The 19121-nt window shown below is 55.8% G+C and overlaps 1 protein-coding gene across 1 annotated transcript; it reads right to left on the reverse strand.

The window, feature by feature from the left end:
* Nucleotides 1–326: 326 nt before the first annotated feature.
* FBF1 (Fas binding factor 1) lies at nt 327–17163 on the reverse strand. The gene is made up of 28 exons (XM_016212447.2): nt 17116–17163; nt 16304–16345; nt 15199–15292; nt 14520–14580; nt 13924–13974; nt 13263–13404; nt 12682–12759; nt 11999–12118; nt 11517–11655; nt 11247–11380; nt 10571–10670; nt 9249–9722; nt 8878–8976; nt 8534–8622; nt 8277–8335; nt 7359–7514; nt 7132–7232; nt 6796–7002; nt 6013–6120; nt 5792–5931; nt 5587–5705; nt 4538–4660; nt 4266–4451; nt 3654–3830; nt 3428–3565; nt 3196–3313; nt 2145–2263; nt 327–1507 (listed from the first exon to the last, which is right to left on the reverse strand). Coding segments are annotated over exons 2-28 (3417 nt in total). The 5' UTR covers nt 16305–16345; nt 17116–17163; the 3' UTR covers nt 327–1423.
* Nucleotides 17164–19121: the final 1958 nt, after the last annotated feature.

The following is a 19121-nucleotide window of genomic DNA, read 5'->3' on the forward strand; positions in this document are numbered from 1 at the left end:
TGAGCCTCGGTCCCGCTGCCCGCGGAGTGTGGCTTGCAGGCTTGAGGGTCCCAGGCCCGGCCAGCAAACGTTTGCGCCTCCCCCACGCACCAGGTATCGCCCCGCGCCTTAGGCACGTGCCCCCACCGGAAAATCGAACCCACCACCTTCTGGTGTATGGGACGGTGCTCCAGCCAACTGAGTCACGCTGGCCAGCGCTAAATCGATTTTTAAACGCACAAATCAATATTCTGTATTGTGGACACATACGTGCATACACAGTGAAATTGTAAAACAGGAAAGGGAAGGGCTATCTCTAAATCAAATAATGCAAGAAACGAACTGGCTGGATTAAAAATATATATAGCACTTTGATGGGTCCAACATGGTGTAAACTGTTGGTAAACAAGTAAGATCCCTCTGAAAGCTGTTCTGAGACAGACACACAAACTGCCTGTTCAAGGCCCACTCAGCTCTTCCTGCTCGAGGACATGTTCTTTCCATGGACGGTCATAAGCTCACCGAGAGAAGCCGCTTTACAAGTAACTGCAATTCCTACCCCTCTCCTCCTGGTACCCCTCCAGCTGGTCTTGGCCCAACCACAAGTGGAAATGTGCCCACCTTAGGGGACATCCTGGGTGCGTCCCTCAGGGTTCCCAGTGCTCCTACCCTCCCAGGGCAGAGGCCCGGCTCTGTCTTCATTCCCACCCAGTTGTGGCCTTGTGGTAGGTGAACACAAAAGCAGCCTTCCTGTCCTGTTCCCCACCCCTCCCTCCGCCAGCCTCTGGGGAGCCTGTGAGAAGCAGCCAGCAAAGCCAGTGTCCATGCCGAGCTAATCACTCGGGCTTTGGGTAAGCATGAAGGGCTAGCTGAGTCCCAAGAGCACGTCGGACTGTGAGAGAAAACCTGGCTGGGCACGGCACCCTTCCTGCCCTTGCATCCCCTACCTGTGGCCAGGAGGATAGGAGACCCTTCAAAACATGTGGTCTTACTCCACACACCCAGTAGGGAAGGGACCCTGTGCTGTCTCTGCTGGCCTCTTAGGCATCCCTTGAGAAGACACCCTGCCTCAGAAGAGGAGCAGGTGAAAAGATCCCCCAACCATCTGCCTGCAGAGGACGGGAGGGGTCCACAGAGCCCAGGTGGACCCTGGGGTCCCAGCTGGACATCTTCAGGGCGAGAGAACCAAAGCTGAGGCTGACAGTGTCTTGGGGCTGAGCCTCTCAGCACTGTCTCCCCAGAGGCCATTGTACCTCAAACCTTAGAGGCACGGGGACACCTGCAGCTTCAGCCACGGCTGGCATGCTCAGAAGGAATGCCCCTGCACCCTGTCCACAGGCAGAGCTGTTATCAGGCCCTGGGCACCCCCTCCCTGGATTGGCAGCCAGTGGGCAGCAGGAGAGAGTGTCAGGGTCGGAGTCTTCTGTTGAGGCAGCAGGGCCCTTCAGGCTGAGTGGGATGTCACATTGTAGGAGGCCTTCTTCAGGGTCTCCAGGAAGAACTGTTCATTCTCCAAGAAGTCTCGGTCCTGAAATGCAGAGCTGAGTGAGTAGTCACCCTCTGGCTCCCTCCTGTACCACTTTTGTGAACAGGGACATAGGCTTGAGGGACTGAGAGGGGGATCCCTAGGTGCTAGTGAGCCAGCCCTCACTCAGGGCCCCTCCCCATTTCCTCCCTCGCTCTGGGAAGCTGGAGGCTGAAGGAGGGACCTGGAGGGAGAAGTGAGACCAGGTCTCAGTCCTGGCAAGGCCACTTGCTAGCACATGACTGCACCTCTCTAAGCCTGTCTGTAAACTAGAGAGAACAGCATTATCTGCCTTGTAGAGCTGGGGAGGGCAGAGTTTCAGTACAGAGCCTGAAACACAGGAAATGCTCCGTGAGTGGGAACTACTGTAACTACCATCACAGGCTTACTGTGAGGTTCCACTGACATGATACAAGCAATGGCTTCGAACAGAATCTGGCTTACAGGGCAGGTCTCAGAGATGGTCACTAAGCAATGTGCACTTTTCTCCTCCAAGGGGTGGCTTCAGCCCTCCTCAGGGCCAGGATGTGCTCCTGTCTGACTGCCCTGAGCTGCCTGTCACCAGTGTGACCATGAAGACCCCTGGGATCAGGGGGAATGGCAGGCCTGGGTTGGGCCACCCCTGCTACGGGATGCTTACCTGCTCAGCTGTGTGTTTCAACAGCACCAGCTTGGCGTGGAGGAGTGAAGGGCCTAGGTTGGCTGGCGGCTGGCTGCCCTGAGGACTGGCGGGAACAGGAGCCACGATGGCTGAAAAAGCTGAGGAGGTCAGGGACCAAGTGTTGGTGGGAGGACACGACGGCCACAGCCTGTCTCGCAGGGGCCTTCTTACCACTGTGGGTGGGTGCAGCCAGAACCAATCTTCTGGCACATCCACCAACTCTGAAAAGCTTTTGAAAATGCTCAGGGGATTTTACCTGGCAAGTCCAATTCTAGGACTTTATTCTAGGGAAATAATCAGAGGTGCAGAGATGTATGTACAAATATTTTTACTAATGTGCTCTTTATCTTAGTGACAAAAAAATCACTCAATAGAAAATAAAAAATATGGAACAGCCTCATAATGGAAACTTATGCTGATTAAAAATTATGGTTAAATGTTTACTGATATGAAAACATGCTCCGTATGTATATTTCCAAGTAAAAAAAATCAAAGTACCAAACAATATATGAGATGTCAATTTTTTAAAACAATGTTTTCTATTGATTTTTAGAGAGAGAGGAAGGGAGAGGGATAGAGAAACATCGATGAGAGAGAATCATCGATTGGCTGCCTCCTGCACACCCCCTACTTGGGATTCAGCCCACAACCTGGGCATGTACCCTGATTGGGAATCAAACCAGTGAGCTCTTGGTTCATGGGTCAATGCTCAACCACTGAGCCACACCAGCCAGGCTCAATTTTGTTTTTAAAAACACACATGGCAGTCTAGAACGCTATGCACCAAAATGTTAAAGGTAGTTCTCTCTAGAAAGTGCGGCTGAGAGTAACTTTCAAAAAAAGTTTTTCTCCCTCCATTTTCAAAGTTAATTTTCTATAATGAACATGCACTGCTTCTGTAAAAAAGTAGTAACAAGATAACTTTAAAACCCAGCTAGCCCCCTAACTTGAGTAGAGGGAGACATGGATCTGATGCTCCTGACATTGCCCCGCCCAGTGGTCAAAGTCCCATTCTTGTAGAGGCACTTACCACTTGGGCCAGAGGATGCCAGGCCCTGTGCCTTGGCAAACAGCCCCATGGGGCTGGAGGGCAGGTCCTGTCTGACTTGGTCCAGCTGCAGCCTCTGCTGGGCCAGATTCAGATGTTCCTGTTCCCCGTCCCCAGAGAGAAGGTCACGGCTGTGAGGGTGGGAGGCTGGAGGTGGGGGGGGGGGTGTCAGTGGAGCTAGACTGGCAGGAGCCAGAGCTGAGAGGGGCCTTGCCTGGTGCATGTGTTGTTCCTGCTGCTGCAGCTGCTCCAGCTGCCGTCGCATCAGCTGTAGCCGGGTTTGCTGCTCCGACTGCACCCGCCGTGCCTCATGCAATGCCTGCTCTCCCTCCTGGTACTTCTCTGAGGCCACCTGCAGGCAGGCCACCAGGGTCAGCCAGGCTGGCTGAGGTCAGGACTGCCCGAGCCCCTGCCATGCCCCGAGCTGAGCTGCCTGGAACCTGGCTCATCCTCTCCACCTCCTCGGCTCGGCGCCTGATGCCTAGGGCGGCAGCGCTGACCCTCTCCTTCTCCAGCCGCAGCTCCTGCCGTTCCCGCTCCAGAGCCTCCCTCTCAGCCGCCAGCTGGTCCTCCTTGGCTCGGAGCTCACTTGCTCTGATCTTCAGCTCTGCCTGCTCCTGGAGATGGCAACGCTTCCACTGTATTGTCCTGAACTGGGCTCTGCTCAGGGTTCAAAGTGCCCCTAGCCTGCCTGCCTCGTGGCTGTGGCTCTACCTGACCCTGCCTCTGGGAGGGTGCGGTGGGATAGGGGGTCCCAGGATCAGTCAGACAGGCCTGGGGGGCCCATGTCTGGGTGCTACCCCTCACCCCTGGGCTCAACTTCTCTGAACCCCAGGTTCTTCATCTCTGGAGTATCTAAGTCATGCGGACATGATGAGGATTGAATGAGCAACATGTATAAAGCACCTAGGACAGTACAATGAAGCTATTATTATTCTATGATTATTGTGGTTTTAATTCTGATACTCTTGTTGTGCCTGTTGCTAAGCAGACCCATCCCGATGGAGGAGCAGACAGAGGACCAGGCAGGGCTGGCGGCTCTAGGGTCCTACCTTGGCCAGGCTGATGAGGGTGCCCTCCCGATGGGTGTCCACCTGCAGCACCCGCTCCACCTCTCGCTCAGCCCTCTCCTTACTCAGCTTCTGCTGTGCGTAGAACTCGGCCCACTCGGCTGCCAGGCGCCTCCGCTCCTCCCCACACTTGCGCATGACAGACTTCTGCTCCTCCAGCAAAGCACTCTGGGACAAGGGCACAAAGGCGAGGGGTGAGCATCCTTGGGAATAAGGGCAGGGACAGCAGCTGAATATGGTGTGGCTGGACTCACCTTGGCCCTCTCCAGCTCCTCCCGCTCCATGGCCATCTGCTGGGCCATGATCTTCCTCTGCTCCTCCAGGGCACGCTGTGTGGACTCCGCCTTGGACTGCTCAGCACTCATCCGCCAGCGTTCCTGATGCCGGTCAGGGCTGAGAATGAGCTCCCCCTCTGTGCTCCACCTGCCCCCAGTCAAGCCTGCCTGCTGTGCAAAGCTATCTGCACCTCCCACCTGTGTCACAAACACCTCCTTTCCAGAGAGGTGCAAAATGAGGGACACCCGAGAAGGCTTAAGGGTCCAGCCACTGATTAACTGCACCAAGGCTTAACGGCTCAGGGACCTCTGCTGGGAGGCTCCAGAGGCAGCAGCATCTCTGGTCTCTGAATTACCAGTGAGCACTGGCCTTGCCTGCTTCCCAGCAACCAAGCAGGCAAAGCACAGGGTGAGAGTGACATTGCACATGGCAGGGAACACAGGACACACACAGCATGAGGTTAGAAGCTGACTGGGCCTGGACCGAGGCAGGGGCTTAATAAAGTTACCAAATGAAGAACTGAATAAATATGGTCCATAATATAAAACTATCTATATCTACATGTTGGTATGTCCACAGGACATACATGATATCATCGGTGGCTATCTCTAGCTAGTGAATAATTTCCATTTTTTCTTTATTGTTTCTGTAGTTTAATTTTTTCAGTGAAATGTATGTTATAACCTAGTAAAAAAAACAAAAGGTATTCTTTGAAGAATAGAGCTCACTCTTCTGTGTGAAAGATATGTAGGGAATTCAAAATGTGTCTGTTAGGCAAGAACATCTCTTCCAAGGTCACAGGCATCAGCTATTGTGACAGATTCAAGTGGCTGGAGAGAAAGCGGGACGTGCAGCTGATGGGCAGAGGGGCTCAGCTGCAGTGGGCGAGGGCACTTGCGGAGGTGGGCAGGAAAGGCAGGAGACATTTCAGAGGGAAGTCCTGAGGCCAGGAGGTGAGCTCAGAGTACTATGGACATTCCCTGGGGGCCGTAGGAGACAGGCCTTGCCTGGATGAAGGTGGCCTCACCTGCTCCAGCAGCCGGCTCTGCTCGTTCAGGCGGGCCTCCATCTTCCCGATGACCTCCTGGAGCCGGCTCCGCTCCTCTTCCATGTCCCGCTGTTGCAGGCCCAGCCTCTCCTGCAGTGCTAGGGGTGGCCCACAGGGCACTCACTGTCTGCCCACCTCCCACCAAGATGGGAGAGGAGGAAGGGATGCAAGGCCTATGCGGTACCTCGGAGCTGCTTGTCCTGCTGCCGGATGCCCAGCTCCCGCTCCTGGGTGGTGGTGAGGTGCGAGGCCTCCACACGGGAGGACAGCTCGTTCAGGCTGCTGGAGAACTTCTCCATCTGCTCAATGACGCCATTCAGGGACCTGGGGAGGATCTGGTCACCGTGGCCTGGGGACCGCAGCACCACCCCCTTGGAGTGGGTAGGGCCTGGACCAGACACATACCGAGTATGGGAGGTGGCACTGGTGACAGCATCAATCTCTCGGTCCTTCAGCAGCTTCAGCCGCTGCAGCTGTTCCTCATGGTCCTTGCGCATCTCCAGGATGGAGGCCCTACAGGGCCGTGGGGAGGGTGGACTGTGGGCAGCTTCCCGAGGGAGGAGCGTATCTCTGGGTGCACTGCTCCCAGGCCTCCCCTCCTCCTCCTCCAGGCACTGCCTCAGTTTCCCTGGCTCTTCAGCCTTATCTGTCTTGGTGCCTTAATGCCACATCCACTATCTAAGGGGTAGATTCCTTCCGTTATTCAGCAAAGGACACTACACAGAGGAAAAGCAGGCACGTCTGGACTGAGTAGTGTTAAAAGGCTGGCTCTGTCCTCATCAGCCAGCTCCCTTAGGTACCTTTTCTTAGTTTTGCTCTAACCTAGAATGGCAACTATACCAGGCACCCAGCACAAACCACTTCCAGGGTCGATCCAGTAACTAGAGTTCCAGAAGGTGAGTGGATTGACCTGGGCTAAGTTAGCCCATGTGCTTGCTGCTGCCAGGCCCAGACAAACAACGTGGGCACTGTGGGTACCCCTTCCCACCTCTGTAGGGGCAGTGTTCCCCCCACTCATGGGTGGGATGGGTCAGTGTGCTGGCCTGGGTCTTCGCATGGAAGGAAAGGGGACAGGCCTCGGTTCAAAGGCTGCTGAGTCACGGTGTGGGGGTCTCATGGCAATCAGGTTGCCCTGGCTACCCTGGAAGCCTGCTCCCCTGCCAGCCTGGCCCTGGGCGGTGCCCTCACCGCTGCAGCTCCCGGAGCCGCTCCATCTCTTGGTCTTTCTCCTGCACTACAGCTGCCAAACGCCGCTGGTGCTGGGCGGTGAGCTCGGCACGGGTCTGCTCAGCTTCCTGACAGTGTGACAGGTACTGGGCGGACAGCTCCGCATTCTCCCTCTGCAGCCGTTCTTCCCGTTGCTGGTAAGATGTTTCTAGCACCTTGATGCGGCTTCTGCCAACAAAACACCCAGCTGTGGGGTGCAGAAGGCGAGGGTGGCCACCCGAAGGGCCTCTTGGAACACATCAGCTGGGGCAGGCTATGAGCCTTGGGAAGCCCAGGAGGCCACAGGTGGAGGGGTACCTGTGAGCATTCTCGATGAGCTCCAGGTCAGCCTGGTGTCGCTGTTGCAAGCTCTCCAGCAGCAGCTTATGCTGGTCTCGCTCCAGCTCCAGCTTCCGCACCTGAGATAGCAAGATGGACAGCATGGAGGCAAGTCCCTTGGGCCCCCTGGGGAAGGCTTCCAGCCCTCACAGTGACACTTTCCCATTGCAACCCTGCACCCACAGTCAGCTGCCCCTGACCCTCACCTGGGCCTCCAGCTCTGCCAGCCGGGCTTGACTCTGCAGAAGCTCAGCCTGGAGCTGGGCAGTGCCACTCTGAAGCTGCACCTGAGCAGCCAGGAGCTGCTTCTGGTATCCTGTGCCCGGCAGCTTGCTCTGCGCCAGGGATTCCAGGAGTGGGGACTATAGGAGAGGGTGAGACATGTCCCAGGTTAGGGAGGGGCAGGGACTCAGCGGAGCACAGCTATCTCTGGGCCTCACAGGCCCTGCATCTGAGAAGGGGCTGCAGATGGGGTTAGGACCTGACACCTAGAGACCAAGGATGAGGCCCTAGAGCCACATGGTCACCGCTCTCCCCACTCAGGTCTGGTTAGAATGAGTCTCCCTTCTTCCTCAGGACAGCATCCTCCCAACAGCAGTCCAGATTCCTGGACGAATGGCTGAGATCCAGCTGTCTTAACAATGACAAAAGCTTATGACACTGGCCCTTTCTGTCAGCTCTGAAGTCCAAATGTTGACAGCTATCCTGCTTTCTGCTGGCTGCCCACCAAGCCCCATCTCCAAAGGTGCTTCTGGGTTATCAGGGACATGATCCTGTGGGCCAGGCTCCCTAGTCCCAGGGGTCAGAAGTGACTGCCACACCTGGGAAACATGGAGGTGTGGAGGGAGGATGGCCACGATGGAGGAGGCTTTCTAGACAGAACAAGACACCTACAACCCTGCTTTCTGATTAGAGCATTCCCGGCTACCCTGCCTTGGCGGCACCTCTAAGTCCCTATTGGTATTGGCAAGTTAGCACCCAGCTCTGCCTGACAAGGCTCCAAGTGCAGGAAAGTACTGATGGGAGAGCCCGGGTGCACTCTCTGATATCCTGGTGTGGCCTCTGAGCACGGGAGAATTGCATCATGGGCCTAAGACCTATATCTAGTTGTCAGCCCTCCCTACCTGGACAGGCAGAGAAAGCCCTGTGGGTTCCTGGGAGCTCGGGAAACACATCGCAGGGTCTGAAAAATTGACAGCAGAGAACTGAACAGGAAGGAGGCCCATGAAGGCCCAAGGTCTCGTGTGTGTGTGTGTGTGTGTGTGTGTGTGTCTCTGTGTGTGTGTGTGTGGCATCACTTCTCTTCTGGGAACTCCAAAGGAAGCCCAAAGTGCCTCTTTCTCACCCAGATTTTAACCCCCAAGCAAAGCAGAAAACAAACCCGTGCCAGAGAGGCCTCCAGGGGCTGTGTCCTTCTTTGAGTTGCCTGCATAGAGGGACAAGGCGGCTGGTTTCCAAGTCATGGGGGACCTGAGGACACAGGGATGGGGGTGGCAGGAAAGGAAAAGAGGTTCACATTACATCGACTGGAAAGGCCCCAGTGGCTGGCAGTTTAACAAAGTGAGACCTCAGGGAGTATAGTGGGGCCCAGGCTTCTGGAAACTCCTTAATCAGTGGGCCTGATGCGAGGTATCGAATACTATGTACCATCTGCCTAAGTCAGAGGAGGCCCGGTTTGGCCCCCAGTGTGCCTCTCTCCACCCTGGGCCCCAGCTGCAGACGTACCCCGAGGCGGCAGCCTCGGCAGGCGGCTTCTGTGCTGCTGGTCCTGAGGTCCCTCCTGCACCTGCATGCTCAAGCCCTTGAGGACTAGCCACAGGTTGGCTGAGGAAGTAAACGTTCAAGTGAAGGTGGTAGGGGTCCAGGTCAGGCTGGACGAAGACAGGACAAGGCCCCAGCGTGAGGCTGTGAGGCTGTTCCTCTTCCTGCCTCCCCTTGGCCTCCTCCTGTTCCCACCATCCCATCCTGGCAATTTTCCCAAGTCTGAGCCCTCTGCATCATCCAGAGGAAGAGGAGCTCAGGGAAGAGGTGGCACTCCCTATACCCACACCCTGCCCGGTCCTCCCTCCACTGGAGACGGCAGCCCGCACCAGTACCTGCTGGAAGGGGGTCGGCCCCTGGCCCCCACCGAGTTCTGGCCCTTAGAAGTGGCAGCACGCTCTTCTCTGGTAAGATCTCGGGACTTCTTCAGAGACAAGGCATGGCTCAGCCAGTCCTCCTCCCCCTCCTCAGATGCTCCTAGCTGGGAAAGCTGGCTGGCTCTGGCAGGAGAACCTGCACCCTTGGGGGGTGCCTCTGCCCCCAAGGAGGAGGGCAGCCCAGTGGAGACAGAGTGCCGGCCTGGAGCAGAGTGCTGGCTCTCCTGATGGGGCACAGAGGGTGTGGACAGTGCCGAACCTCCCCTCCGAGGCTCTCTGGTGGGAGGGGGAGGGAGCAGGTCCTCATCTTCCTCCCTGAGGCCCAGCCAGTCCGCTCCGCCCTTCCTGGGGTGGGTGGGGCTGGTTGTTGCTGGGGTGCTCTGCTTGGAACCTGGTTCTCCCTTGAGGTCCATGCCACCTTCTGCTGAGAACCTACTTCAAGACAAAGAGGAGGGGGTCTAGGACAGGGCAACCAGCCTGTCCCAAGAACCTCTGACCAGTTTCCCTTTCCACTGCTGGGGGGGGAGGTGTGTGTGTGACTGCAAGGCCCACACCAAGGAGGCCCGGTTCCCCCGGGCTCAGCACAGCCAGCCCTGGAAACACAGCGCCTGCACCAGTTCAGGAGGCAGAGCAGTGGCGGCGAGCACTGTTGGTAAAACACCACGAAAAAGACATCTTGAAACATCTTGAAACCCATCATGTGAACTGGGGACAGTTCCATGTGCAGTGAACAGAACCAAAGGACAACCACAGGCACATGTGTCCAGAGGAAATCAGCTGGATCAAGTGGTTTTCCGGCAACAGTCATCTTGCTACCGGTTCCTTTATCGGCCACTGCCCATGTCCTACTGGCTGGTGCAGCAGGGGTTGGAAAGCATTGGCATGTGCAGGGGTTATTTAGAAAGAAAGGCCAATACAGCCAACATGGCATGTTAACAACTGCTGCGTCTCGGCGAAGGGCAGGAGGGAGTTCTCTGTACTGTTGTTACAACTTTCCTGTCAGTTTGAAATTATTTAAAAATATAGAGTTTAAAATATATACTGGGAGAAAAATCCCAAGTTGAGATAATTCTCTCCCTTCCGAGGAGGCGGGGAGCGGAACCGGGGAGTCTAACTTGGCCCACACAGGGGGGACTGGGCAACCTCTCTTCCTCCAGCACTGCAGAGCCTAGAGCCTGCGCAGCGGGGCCTCCAAACCCGACTGTCGGTGGGATGGGGCGAGGCTACCCGTTTCCAGTGGGCAGCCTGTGGGAGGCCAAGCTCCCTGTAGGCCTGCTTACCTGCCTGCCTGCCGGCGGGACTGCCGGCCCTCAGAGGAGGCCACGGTGGGCTGATAGGCCCCAAAGGTGAAGCCCTCATTGCCCCAGGGATCTTCTTTGTCTGTGGATGAAGGAGCCTGTGATCCAGGGTAGGGGAGTCGAACCCTGTCGTGGCTACAGAGCTGTTTAAAGACAGCTAAACGGGCAGCATGGTGTGTGAAGCGTGGGCAGGCGAAGCTGCTCTGGAAGAGGCGGGCGGGGGCTGGGTGTCAGCCCCATGTCTCCAACCCCAGCACTCAGAGATCCTTGGGGAGCTGCTAAAATGCACTAGTGGGCCCTGCCCAGCACCCTTTGGGGTGGCCATGAGCTGCGTGTGACAAGAACAAGTCCACAGATGGCCCTGGACCGACACCGAGAAACACGGCAGTGGCTTTCACACTGCGAGTTGCTACCTATTAGCAGATGGAGACACCAACTTAATGTGTTGCAACCAATGTATTTATAAATCAAATAGCATGTAAATAAAAAGCAGCAGCAGTATGGAACATGGTAATTATTGTCATGCCACTTGTCTCGGTTATAAACGTGCACTGTGTGTGCATCATGATGTAAAGCTTAGTTCTTATTATGGGTTGTGGTAGAAACCTGCTCTGGGGATTCATTCCCACCCCCCTCCCTACCCCGCAAGCTCCCTCACCCTGTGGCCTCCGGTACTTCCTGTCCAGCTTGAAGTCTAGGTGCTCGCCAGTGCCCAGACGAGCCAGGTGTTTGGCGGCAGTGCCTCGGCCCAGCAGCTCATCCAGCTTGGAGCGAGCAGGGCGGGGCGCTTCCCTGTAGGACAGGACACAGGGCTGCTACATATGAATACGAGGGGCTCCTGGGGCCCATTCTATATCCACCCCCTGGCTTCTCCCCAGACTTGAAGCAGCAGCCTGGCCAGGGACTCTCCCCTCTTAAGGATGCTTACTGGTCTCCTGTCTGCCTCTTCTCTGCTTTGGGGCTATCTCCAAACCCCAGGGTGGCCATGAGGTCATCCTCATCATCAAAAAGAGATTCTTCTTTCTTTCGGACAGGGGTGTCCCCAGGGGTTAGAGGAATGGAGGGGCCTAGGAGATAGAACACAGGTCACAATGCCCATAGCCATCCAGCCCTCAACTGTGATGCTGTGATGGGTTGAGAGAAGCATTTCCCTGCAACCCTGATCTTTGGATGGGGCGGCAGGCATCAAACATGTGTGGTCCCTCCACAGGACCTGACCCCACCCCAACCCCAACCCACTCCCAGGCTCCCCGCCCCCCACCCTGTTCTTAAGAGATGAATGATCTCTTGATCCCAAATCTCAGTCCTGCGACCCTGCCTGGCGGGTCTCTGGCTCTGCACTGGGAAGTTCAGTGAGCGGGATGCCCAGAGCATCTTCCCGGGGACAAGACACAAGCCCGCCCTCCCTACCTTGATCTCTGGCTGGGGCTGGGCTCTTTCCGAAAGCCTCTTTGCTCTCTGTCCCAGGCAGCGTCTTGGTGATTCCTTCCTCATCGTCGGAGAGAAGTCCTGCCAGTGGGTCTTCCAAGTCTCGTGGGCAGAGGGAAAGCACAGGTCAGACTGTACACTCGCTCCAGGAAAGCCCTGCACTGCGTTGAGGGGCTGCTAGGTTATTACTTTTCTCCTAGCTGCACTGATACAGAACAGGCCCCTCAGCATCTGGACACAGACCAGGCTCTGCACGGGGACAGGGAGTGGGACAGTGCCCCTGGGCCTGTGGTCCAGTGTGACTGTGCCAGGCTTGCCAGTGGCCACAGACTCTGCTGCTGGCACAGCCTTCTGGAAATGTCCCCAGACATTGGAAGAGAAATCAAACATCTGTGCATTCACGAAGGGAAAGGAACCTTTCCTATACTTTATAAAATCTTCAGTTTGATGTCTGGCTTCAAAGTTCTTGCAAATAAGTTCCCCAAATACTGAGGTGAATACACATAATTCGTCCCTCCCTGGGTTCACAAGGAACTAAATCAGTGGCACCGGATGCCTGCTTCTTGTCTGATACACACAGCGACTCGGGCCAGTGAGCGCTGCCAAGGCTACTCCTCTCCCCAAACTAGAGTGTCCCAGAAGCGGGACTGGAAGGCCTGTGGTACCTTCAAAAGAAAACTTCTTGTACCGATGCCCGAAGCTGCCGGGAGGGGGAGAGGGCTTCTTGGTGGGAATGGCATCCCCTGCAGAAAGCAAAGAAGGCAAGGTCACGGCCTGGGCCCTTGCTGGCTGAGGTTCTTCCACAGAATGACTTGGGTGCAGGATGCATGCACCTCTTCCAGATGGAGCTGAGGGACTGTGGCTGTGGACATGCCCCTGGGATGTGTCTGCACTTCCCCAGATCTCACACAGGCTTCTGACAGGGAAACGTGGTCTGGAAGCTACCTGCCCTCTAGTCACAAGCACTCTAGTGACATGGACTTGGGAGATGCACAGGTTACCATAAAAGTCTCCAATTTACTTAAATGGCTTCTCCACGAGCTGCCATGTTGGAATCAGAGGGACTGGACAGCTCCAGGAAGGCAGCTCGACTTGTCCCCCTCCCCCACCATAAATGCTCATACACAATTAGCTCTTGGCCTCTCCACCCCAAGCAGAGAAAACCCACAAGACAGGAAAGCTTCCTTCTAAGCACCTTCCATGTCTCCAAAGCCTCCCTAGATCTGAGGAGCTATGTCTTACTCGCCTTTCTCACTAGCTGTTAACACTCCAGCAGATTTGGGGTTGCTAGGAAGCTCTTCTTTCCCAGAACCCTTTGCAGCACTTCTGCTAGAGGCTAGATGAGACTTCTTCAGACCTAAGAGATCCGTATCCATGTCGTCCAGGTCCTGGAAAAGGGGGAGGAGGGAGGGATCCCACAGGTGCTCAGCTGTGGTTGCTAAGTGACTCCATGCTCCAAGCACTGAGAGATTAGTCTTCAGAATTTATGTCTTAAATTGCATTGTCAAGATCAGCTTGGGTCTTGATCTGATCAGAGGACAGCTCTACTGCAGGGGACTTGGCAGGGCAATGGGGAGAGATGTGCAGAAAAAGGAGATAGTCTCCCTATCTTTCCCGCCAGGTGGTGGGGTGTGGAGGGATGTAGCTGGGTGAGACTTTGGATGGGAGCTGGCCCCATGTCCCCAGAGGCCTGGCCCATGTGTCTCTGGGTGGGAGAATCTCCATAAACCAGAGATCCATCCCTGGAGGGGCCGATGGCAATAGCTCACAGATGAGCTCCACTCCTGCCCTGGGAAGGGCTCAAAGTGCGATCTTGAAAGGGACAGACTAGGGAGAATGAGGGCGTAGCAAGAAATTCCGTACCCAACCCCGCCCCCCGGCCCAGGACTAGCAAGCTGCTCCAGTACCTTCATGGTCTGGAGCAGGGCCTGTGGGTCTGCATCCGAGACATCTGAAACCTAAGTTCACCAGAGGGAAGGACGTGTGTTAGTCAAGGCCCTTCAAGCCCAGGGCCCTCACCCCTAGTGGCCCTGCTTCTGTTAGGGCAGGGGCGAGCCTGGGCAATGGGGCATGAACAGGAGCGTCCTGCCCTCATGTGGCGCTTGTGTGTCGTTTGAAATGGAACCTGCCCAGGTGTGGAGACCCAGAAAGTGCTGCTGCTTTTGCTCCTCCCCACCAGGAAGACCATTCCCAGCACAGGACTCAGACCCTGCCACTGAGCAGGTGATTGGACACAGTGGAGTTTATTATAGGAGCCAGTTCGAAGGTGCAACACTCAGGGCCACAGCAGCTGCCAGGAGCGCCACCTCCTGGGTCATCCCACTGGTGGGAAGGAAGGGAATGTTGCTTTGGAAACTCGGAAGCCCTGGGGATTCTCTGGCTTGTGAACAAGCTGGCTTTCAGGGCCTTCTGAACCATTCTGTAAGCAGCCCCTCCATTTCCCATCTCACTGTTTCCCGGAGTAAGTAGAGAGGGTAGGGAGTAGGCACCAGACCAGGCTCACCTCGGCTTCAGCTCCTGCCAGGCCTGCCGTGGTGCCGAAGGCATCGGTTTCCAGGAGGGACCTGCAAAGGGGCGGAATGAGCACTGCCCACGTCCCCAGGACGCCAGGTGACTGGGAAAAGAACAGCTTAGAGTCCAGGTGAACTTGGAGAGCCGCTCTTCCCCGGGGAACAGAGCTGCTGAAAGGAAGTTCACAGGCTACCTAATGCAGTGATTTTTAACTTCTTAAAAAAGGAGTAGGGACTCTTTAAAACCAAACTGTTAAACAACAGGTGAGAGAGAGAAGCAGACACACTGCGGCTAAAAAGGTGGGGTGGGAAACTCAAAGCTCCTCACTATGGCTCAACTGTCAGGAGAACCTCAGAACAAACAACCTGACAATCACCAAACCAGGACAAGCCTCTTAGTCTGAAGATAAGGAAATTGAGGCCCAGAGAGGTTCAGGGATTGCCCAAGGTCACACAGTAAGCAGCAGGCACAGGCCTACAAGCCAGGACTTCCGACCTCTAGTTCCGTTTTCTTTCCACTCCCAAAGTCTTCTTCCCCGACCAAGAGCTGAGGGGGGAGGATGAGATGGCTGACACTGAAGGGTGGCACATGTTAAGTTGCAGGCAGAGGACAGGGAGGTAGAGCATCTGGACGGAACCGGGTCATGGCTGCCCAACCAGTCCTGTGCTTACTTGGTTCTAGCCCTTGCAGAAGGGAGTGTCTGGGCTATGCCCGTCTTATCTCTGGCTCGTGAAGCTAGTTTCACAGGCTTCTCAGGCAGCATCACTGGAAAACAGAGAGAACAGGAAAGATGTTGCTGGGCTCAGAGACCTAGAGTGACCACAAAAAGGGCTGTGAGCGCCCAGGCTGTCTCCCAGGCCTCTCGACGGCGAGAAGGGCCGTCTGCAGGAAGGAGGTGGCCCCACAGGTGGGCTCTGATGTTATTCCCTGAAAAACCTGAATGGGGACGGGGTGGTCTATTTCCAAGCAGGAGGTGAAGCCTAAATGCCAACTGGTGACAAGTGAAGAACCCATGCCCACCCCACCCCACGGAAATGCAGGCAGAACAATATACTTCCAGGGTCCAAGGCTGCCGGGATGCTCATAACAGCATCATTCCTAACAGCTTGGGCAAAATGTGGAACCAGCCAAATAGCCATCGGCTAATGAACGAACAAAGAAAACATGGCACATCCACGCAATGGAACGTTGCCCAGCCATGGAAAGAGACCTTGAAAACCTTGTGGTAAATGAAAAAAATCAGATGCAAAAGCCACATACTGTACAATTCCATTTAATATGAAATGTCCAGAAGAGGCAAATCCATGGAGAAAGAAAGTAGATCGGTGGTTGCCTAGGGTTGGGGGCGGGGGGAGAGTGGGGATTGACTGCTAACGGGCATGAGTTTCTTTACAGGGTGATGAAAACATTCTGGAATTAGACTGTGGTAATGGTTGTACAACTTTGTGAATACACTAAAAGCCATCGAAATGTACACTTCAAAAGAACAAATTTTATGTGAATTATATCTCAATTATAAAAAAAAGAAGAGCCCTAGTCGGTGTGGCTCAGTTGGTTGGAGTGTTGCCCCGTACACCAGAAGGTGGTGGGTTCGATTCCCAGTCAGGGCACATGCCCAGGTTGTGGGTTCAATCCCTGGTCAGGGTGCATGCGCAAGGCAACCAACTGATATTTCTCTCTCTCTTCCTTCCTTCTCTAAAAATTAATAAAATATTTAAAAAATTTTAAAAACAAAAAACAAGCCTAAATCAGGGAATTCTGGGAAGGGGTACTTACTCTCATCCCCCAGGAGGTCTTCAAGGATGTCATCAATGGAGTCTGGAACAGAAAGAGTGGCAGCACTTCAGGAGGAAAGAATGGTCCTACAGCCATGGGTATTGAGCCCTCACCCCAGGATCTCAGGGCTCTCAGACCTCGGACCTTAGGCTTAGCTCTCTCTTCACTGGCCACGAGGTGCTTTCTAACTCTCTGGCAACAAGTCCCATGACCTTGTTGAAAGACCCCAGGGGAAAAATTCAACCTTCTTGAAGATGGTGAAGATTTTTAGCAGAACCTATGTTCTATGTGACACACTGCCAACAAGCCAGTCTTTTAGGCTCTGAACAAAGCCCAGTGCGTGTCTCTGGGAAAAGTGTCACGGATTTCTAGGCACACACAAACTTCTTTCATACCGACAGCCTCCTATAACCCTTCCACCCAAGACCCCCAGAACTGGTCTGGAGGCACACACGCCTCCTTGGCCACTTTTCCATGGGGTACGCGGGAACCCAAGTGCGAGTGAGTGAATTAGTTTTCACATCTAGCCCAAGTGCCTTCACCACCCTTAACCCCAACCGAGTCCTTCTGGATCTTCTAGATACAGAGCTCAGCGAGAAGGACTTTTCTCCAAATCCCATTCCTTGTTTATTTCTGGATTACTCTAAGGGCCAATGAGGCAACATTAGGAATCCCCTAAAAGACGAAAGCCACAATGGAATTATGGGGAAACCACCAGGAACATTCAGACACAGACACATGTAAGTTACTTTTGGACCCAAGGTGGGGGAATTATTTTTGGCTTATGGGTGATGTTCCATCTCTCCACTCACCTTTCAACCCTTTCTTGGTCTTTGATGCCTAAAATGGGAAAAACAAATCACTTTAACGAAATCATACAAACAGTAATGTGCGTTGAAACCGAGAATGTAGAATCAACTGCTTTGCCTTTTGCCAAGTCACCACAGGGAAAAGGAGCACGGATGGCACTTAGAGATGTGAGCCCTTTATGCTCTCTGAGATTCATCAGGATAGACTCATTCAAAGCATGGAAACAGCCCCTACTAACCAGCCGGGGATGCCACTGTGGGTGCCGCCCCCCACCCATGCGAAGAAGTCTCTCCTTTTGCCTGAATTCTAGAAGCGACACACAAACCCTCCCGGCCGGGACTCAATGTGACTGGGAACATTATTCCTCTATCCCGTATGCCCGACTCGATACCAGCAACAGACTTAAAACTGCTTCCAACTGTAGGTTCAGAGGCTCAGAAGAAATGCTGGCTCATTGCTTAAGGAGAAGTTCCATGTCACTCCTGTCCAGGGACCAATCCCGGTCCTGGGGTCCTGGTCACGAAGCCCCCCTCCCCCAGTCCTCCATGCCCTGGCGATCTTGGGCGAAGAGGGCAGGTTCCCATTTCCACACATCTCCCGCTGCATTCTGCCTACCATCTCAAGGCTCTGGGCACTGCTTGCGGCTCCTTCACCGCGCTGGCCAGCTCATCTGGGGTCTGCCCACCCCAGGCTCAGGCTCAGGCTCAGGCTCAGGCTCAGGCTCAGGCTCCCCTAAGGAAGAAAATTGTAAGTGGTTGCTGAAAACCTTTAACCATGCTTAAGTCCCAGGCCCATCAAAGCTTCTCCCACTGCACCGGCCAAGAGGTTGAAACCTCCTTTCATAAAAGAACCGTTCCTTCGGGGGGAAGCAACTCAGACGCTGAAGTGCCCCGAGTGACCCAAGGAGCCTCCCGAGGCCTGCTTAGTGCCGAGCTCCGCGTCCCTGGCCCGAAAGGGGGCGCTGAGGCGGCGGGCGCCCCTCTCGGGAAGGAGGTGGGCGGGTGCGGGTGCGGGGCGCCCAGGCCGCAGCCCGACTACTGCCCGGGGCGCGCTCCGCACACCCAGCCGTGCGCGTGCGGGTTACTCCCCCCCAGGGCCGGTTTTCACGGGCCGTGGAAATCCTGTCTTTCACACTAACTATAAATCCAGCTCGCCCCGTTCACAGACGACTGTTTTCTTCAGAGTTTTCCTCCCGCCGCCGCCGCCCCCGCCCCGCGCCCCGCGCCCCGCGAAGCGACCTCGGGCGGCCGCGGGAGGAAGGAGGGGGAGGGGTCATCCCCGTCTCTCGGGCGTCGGCCCGTCGTGTTTCTCGCCTGCAGAGTTTACCTGGGGTTACCCGCGGGGGCCGCTCTGGAGGCCCGTGTCTCTCTCCCGGGAGCGGCAGCTCTCACACCTACGGGCGCGGACGCGCGCGGTCTCAGCGCGGCCGGGCGCTGCCGGGCATCTCCCGCGACTCGGCGCCCGCACGTCTAACGGAGGCGCGCGAAGGCCCCAGGGCCACAGGCGCCGCCCAGTCGCCGCAGCCGCTCCGCCGACTCCGCGCCAGTTTAAACTCTCGAGCCCGCCCCTCCGCGAGGGTCCTCCCGCGGACACCGCCTCGGTCCCGGGACTCCGCGCGCCCGGCACATCTCGACCCCCGCGCAGCCCGCGATCCTCCCAGCCCCTGAAGTCCCCCGGGGTTACGCACCCTTCACTTCGGAGGCGCTACCGCTGGGAACTGTCCGAGCCATAGTCGCTGGTCCGGGCCCAGCTGGGCCAGGACTCCGGCGTGGGCGCCCTGTGGACGCCAATCTCTTAGTCGCCAGGTCTCCGAAAGAAAGGCGAGGCGCGAGGCATCCTGGGAGTTGTAGTCCGAGGCCCGCTCACCTGTCGGGACCAAGGGAACAGGGGACGCCACGATGAACTACATTTCCCAGGGTGCCTCGCCGCGGCCGTTAGTCGGAACCCGGCCTCTGTTCGCGACTCCGCCCGTTGCTAGGAGCTGCTTCGACGCCGCTTTGGGACGAGG

Source organism: Miniopterus natalensis, chromosome 17, assembly GCF_054644295.1.
Source record: "Miniopterus natalensis isolate mMinNat1 chromosome 17, mMinNat1.hap1, whole genome shotgun sequence".
In the NCBI taxonomy this organism is placed as follows: domain Eukaryota; kingdom Metazoa; phylum Chordata; class Mammalia; order Chiroptera; family Miniopteridae; genus Miniopterus; species Miniopterus natalensis.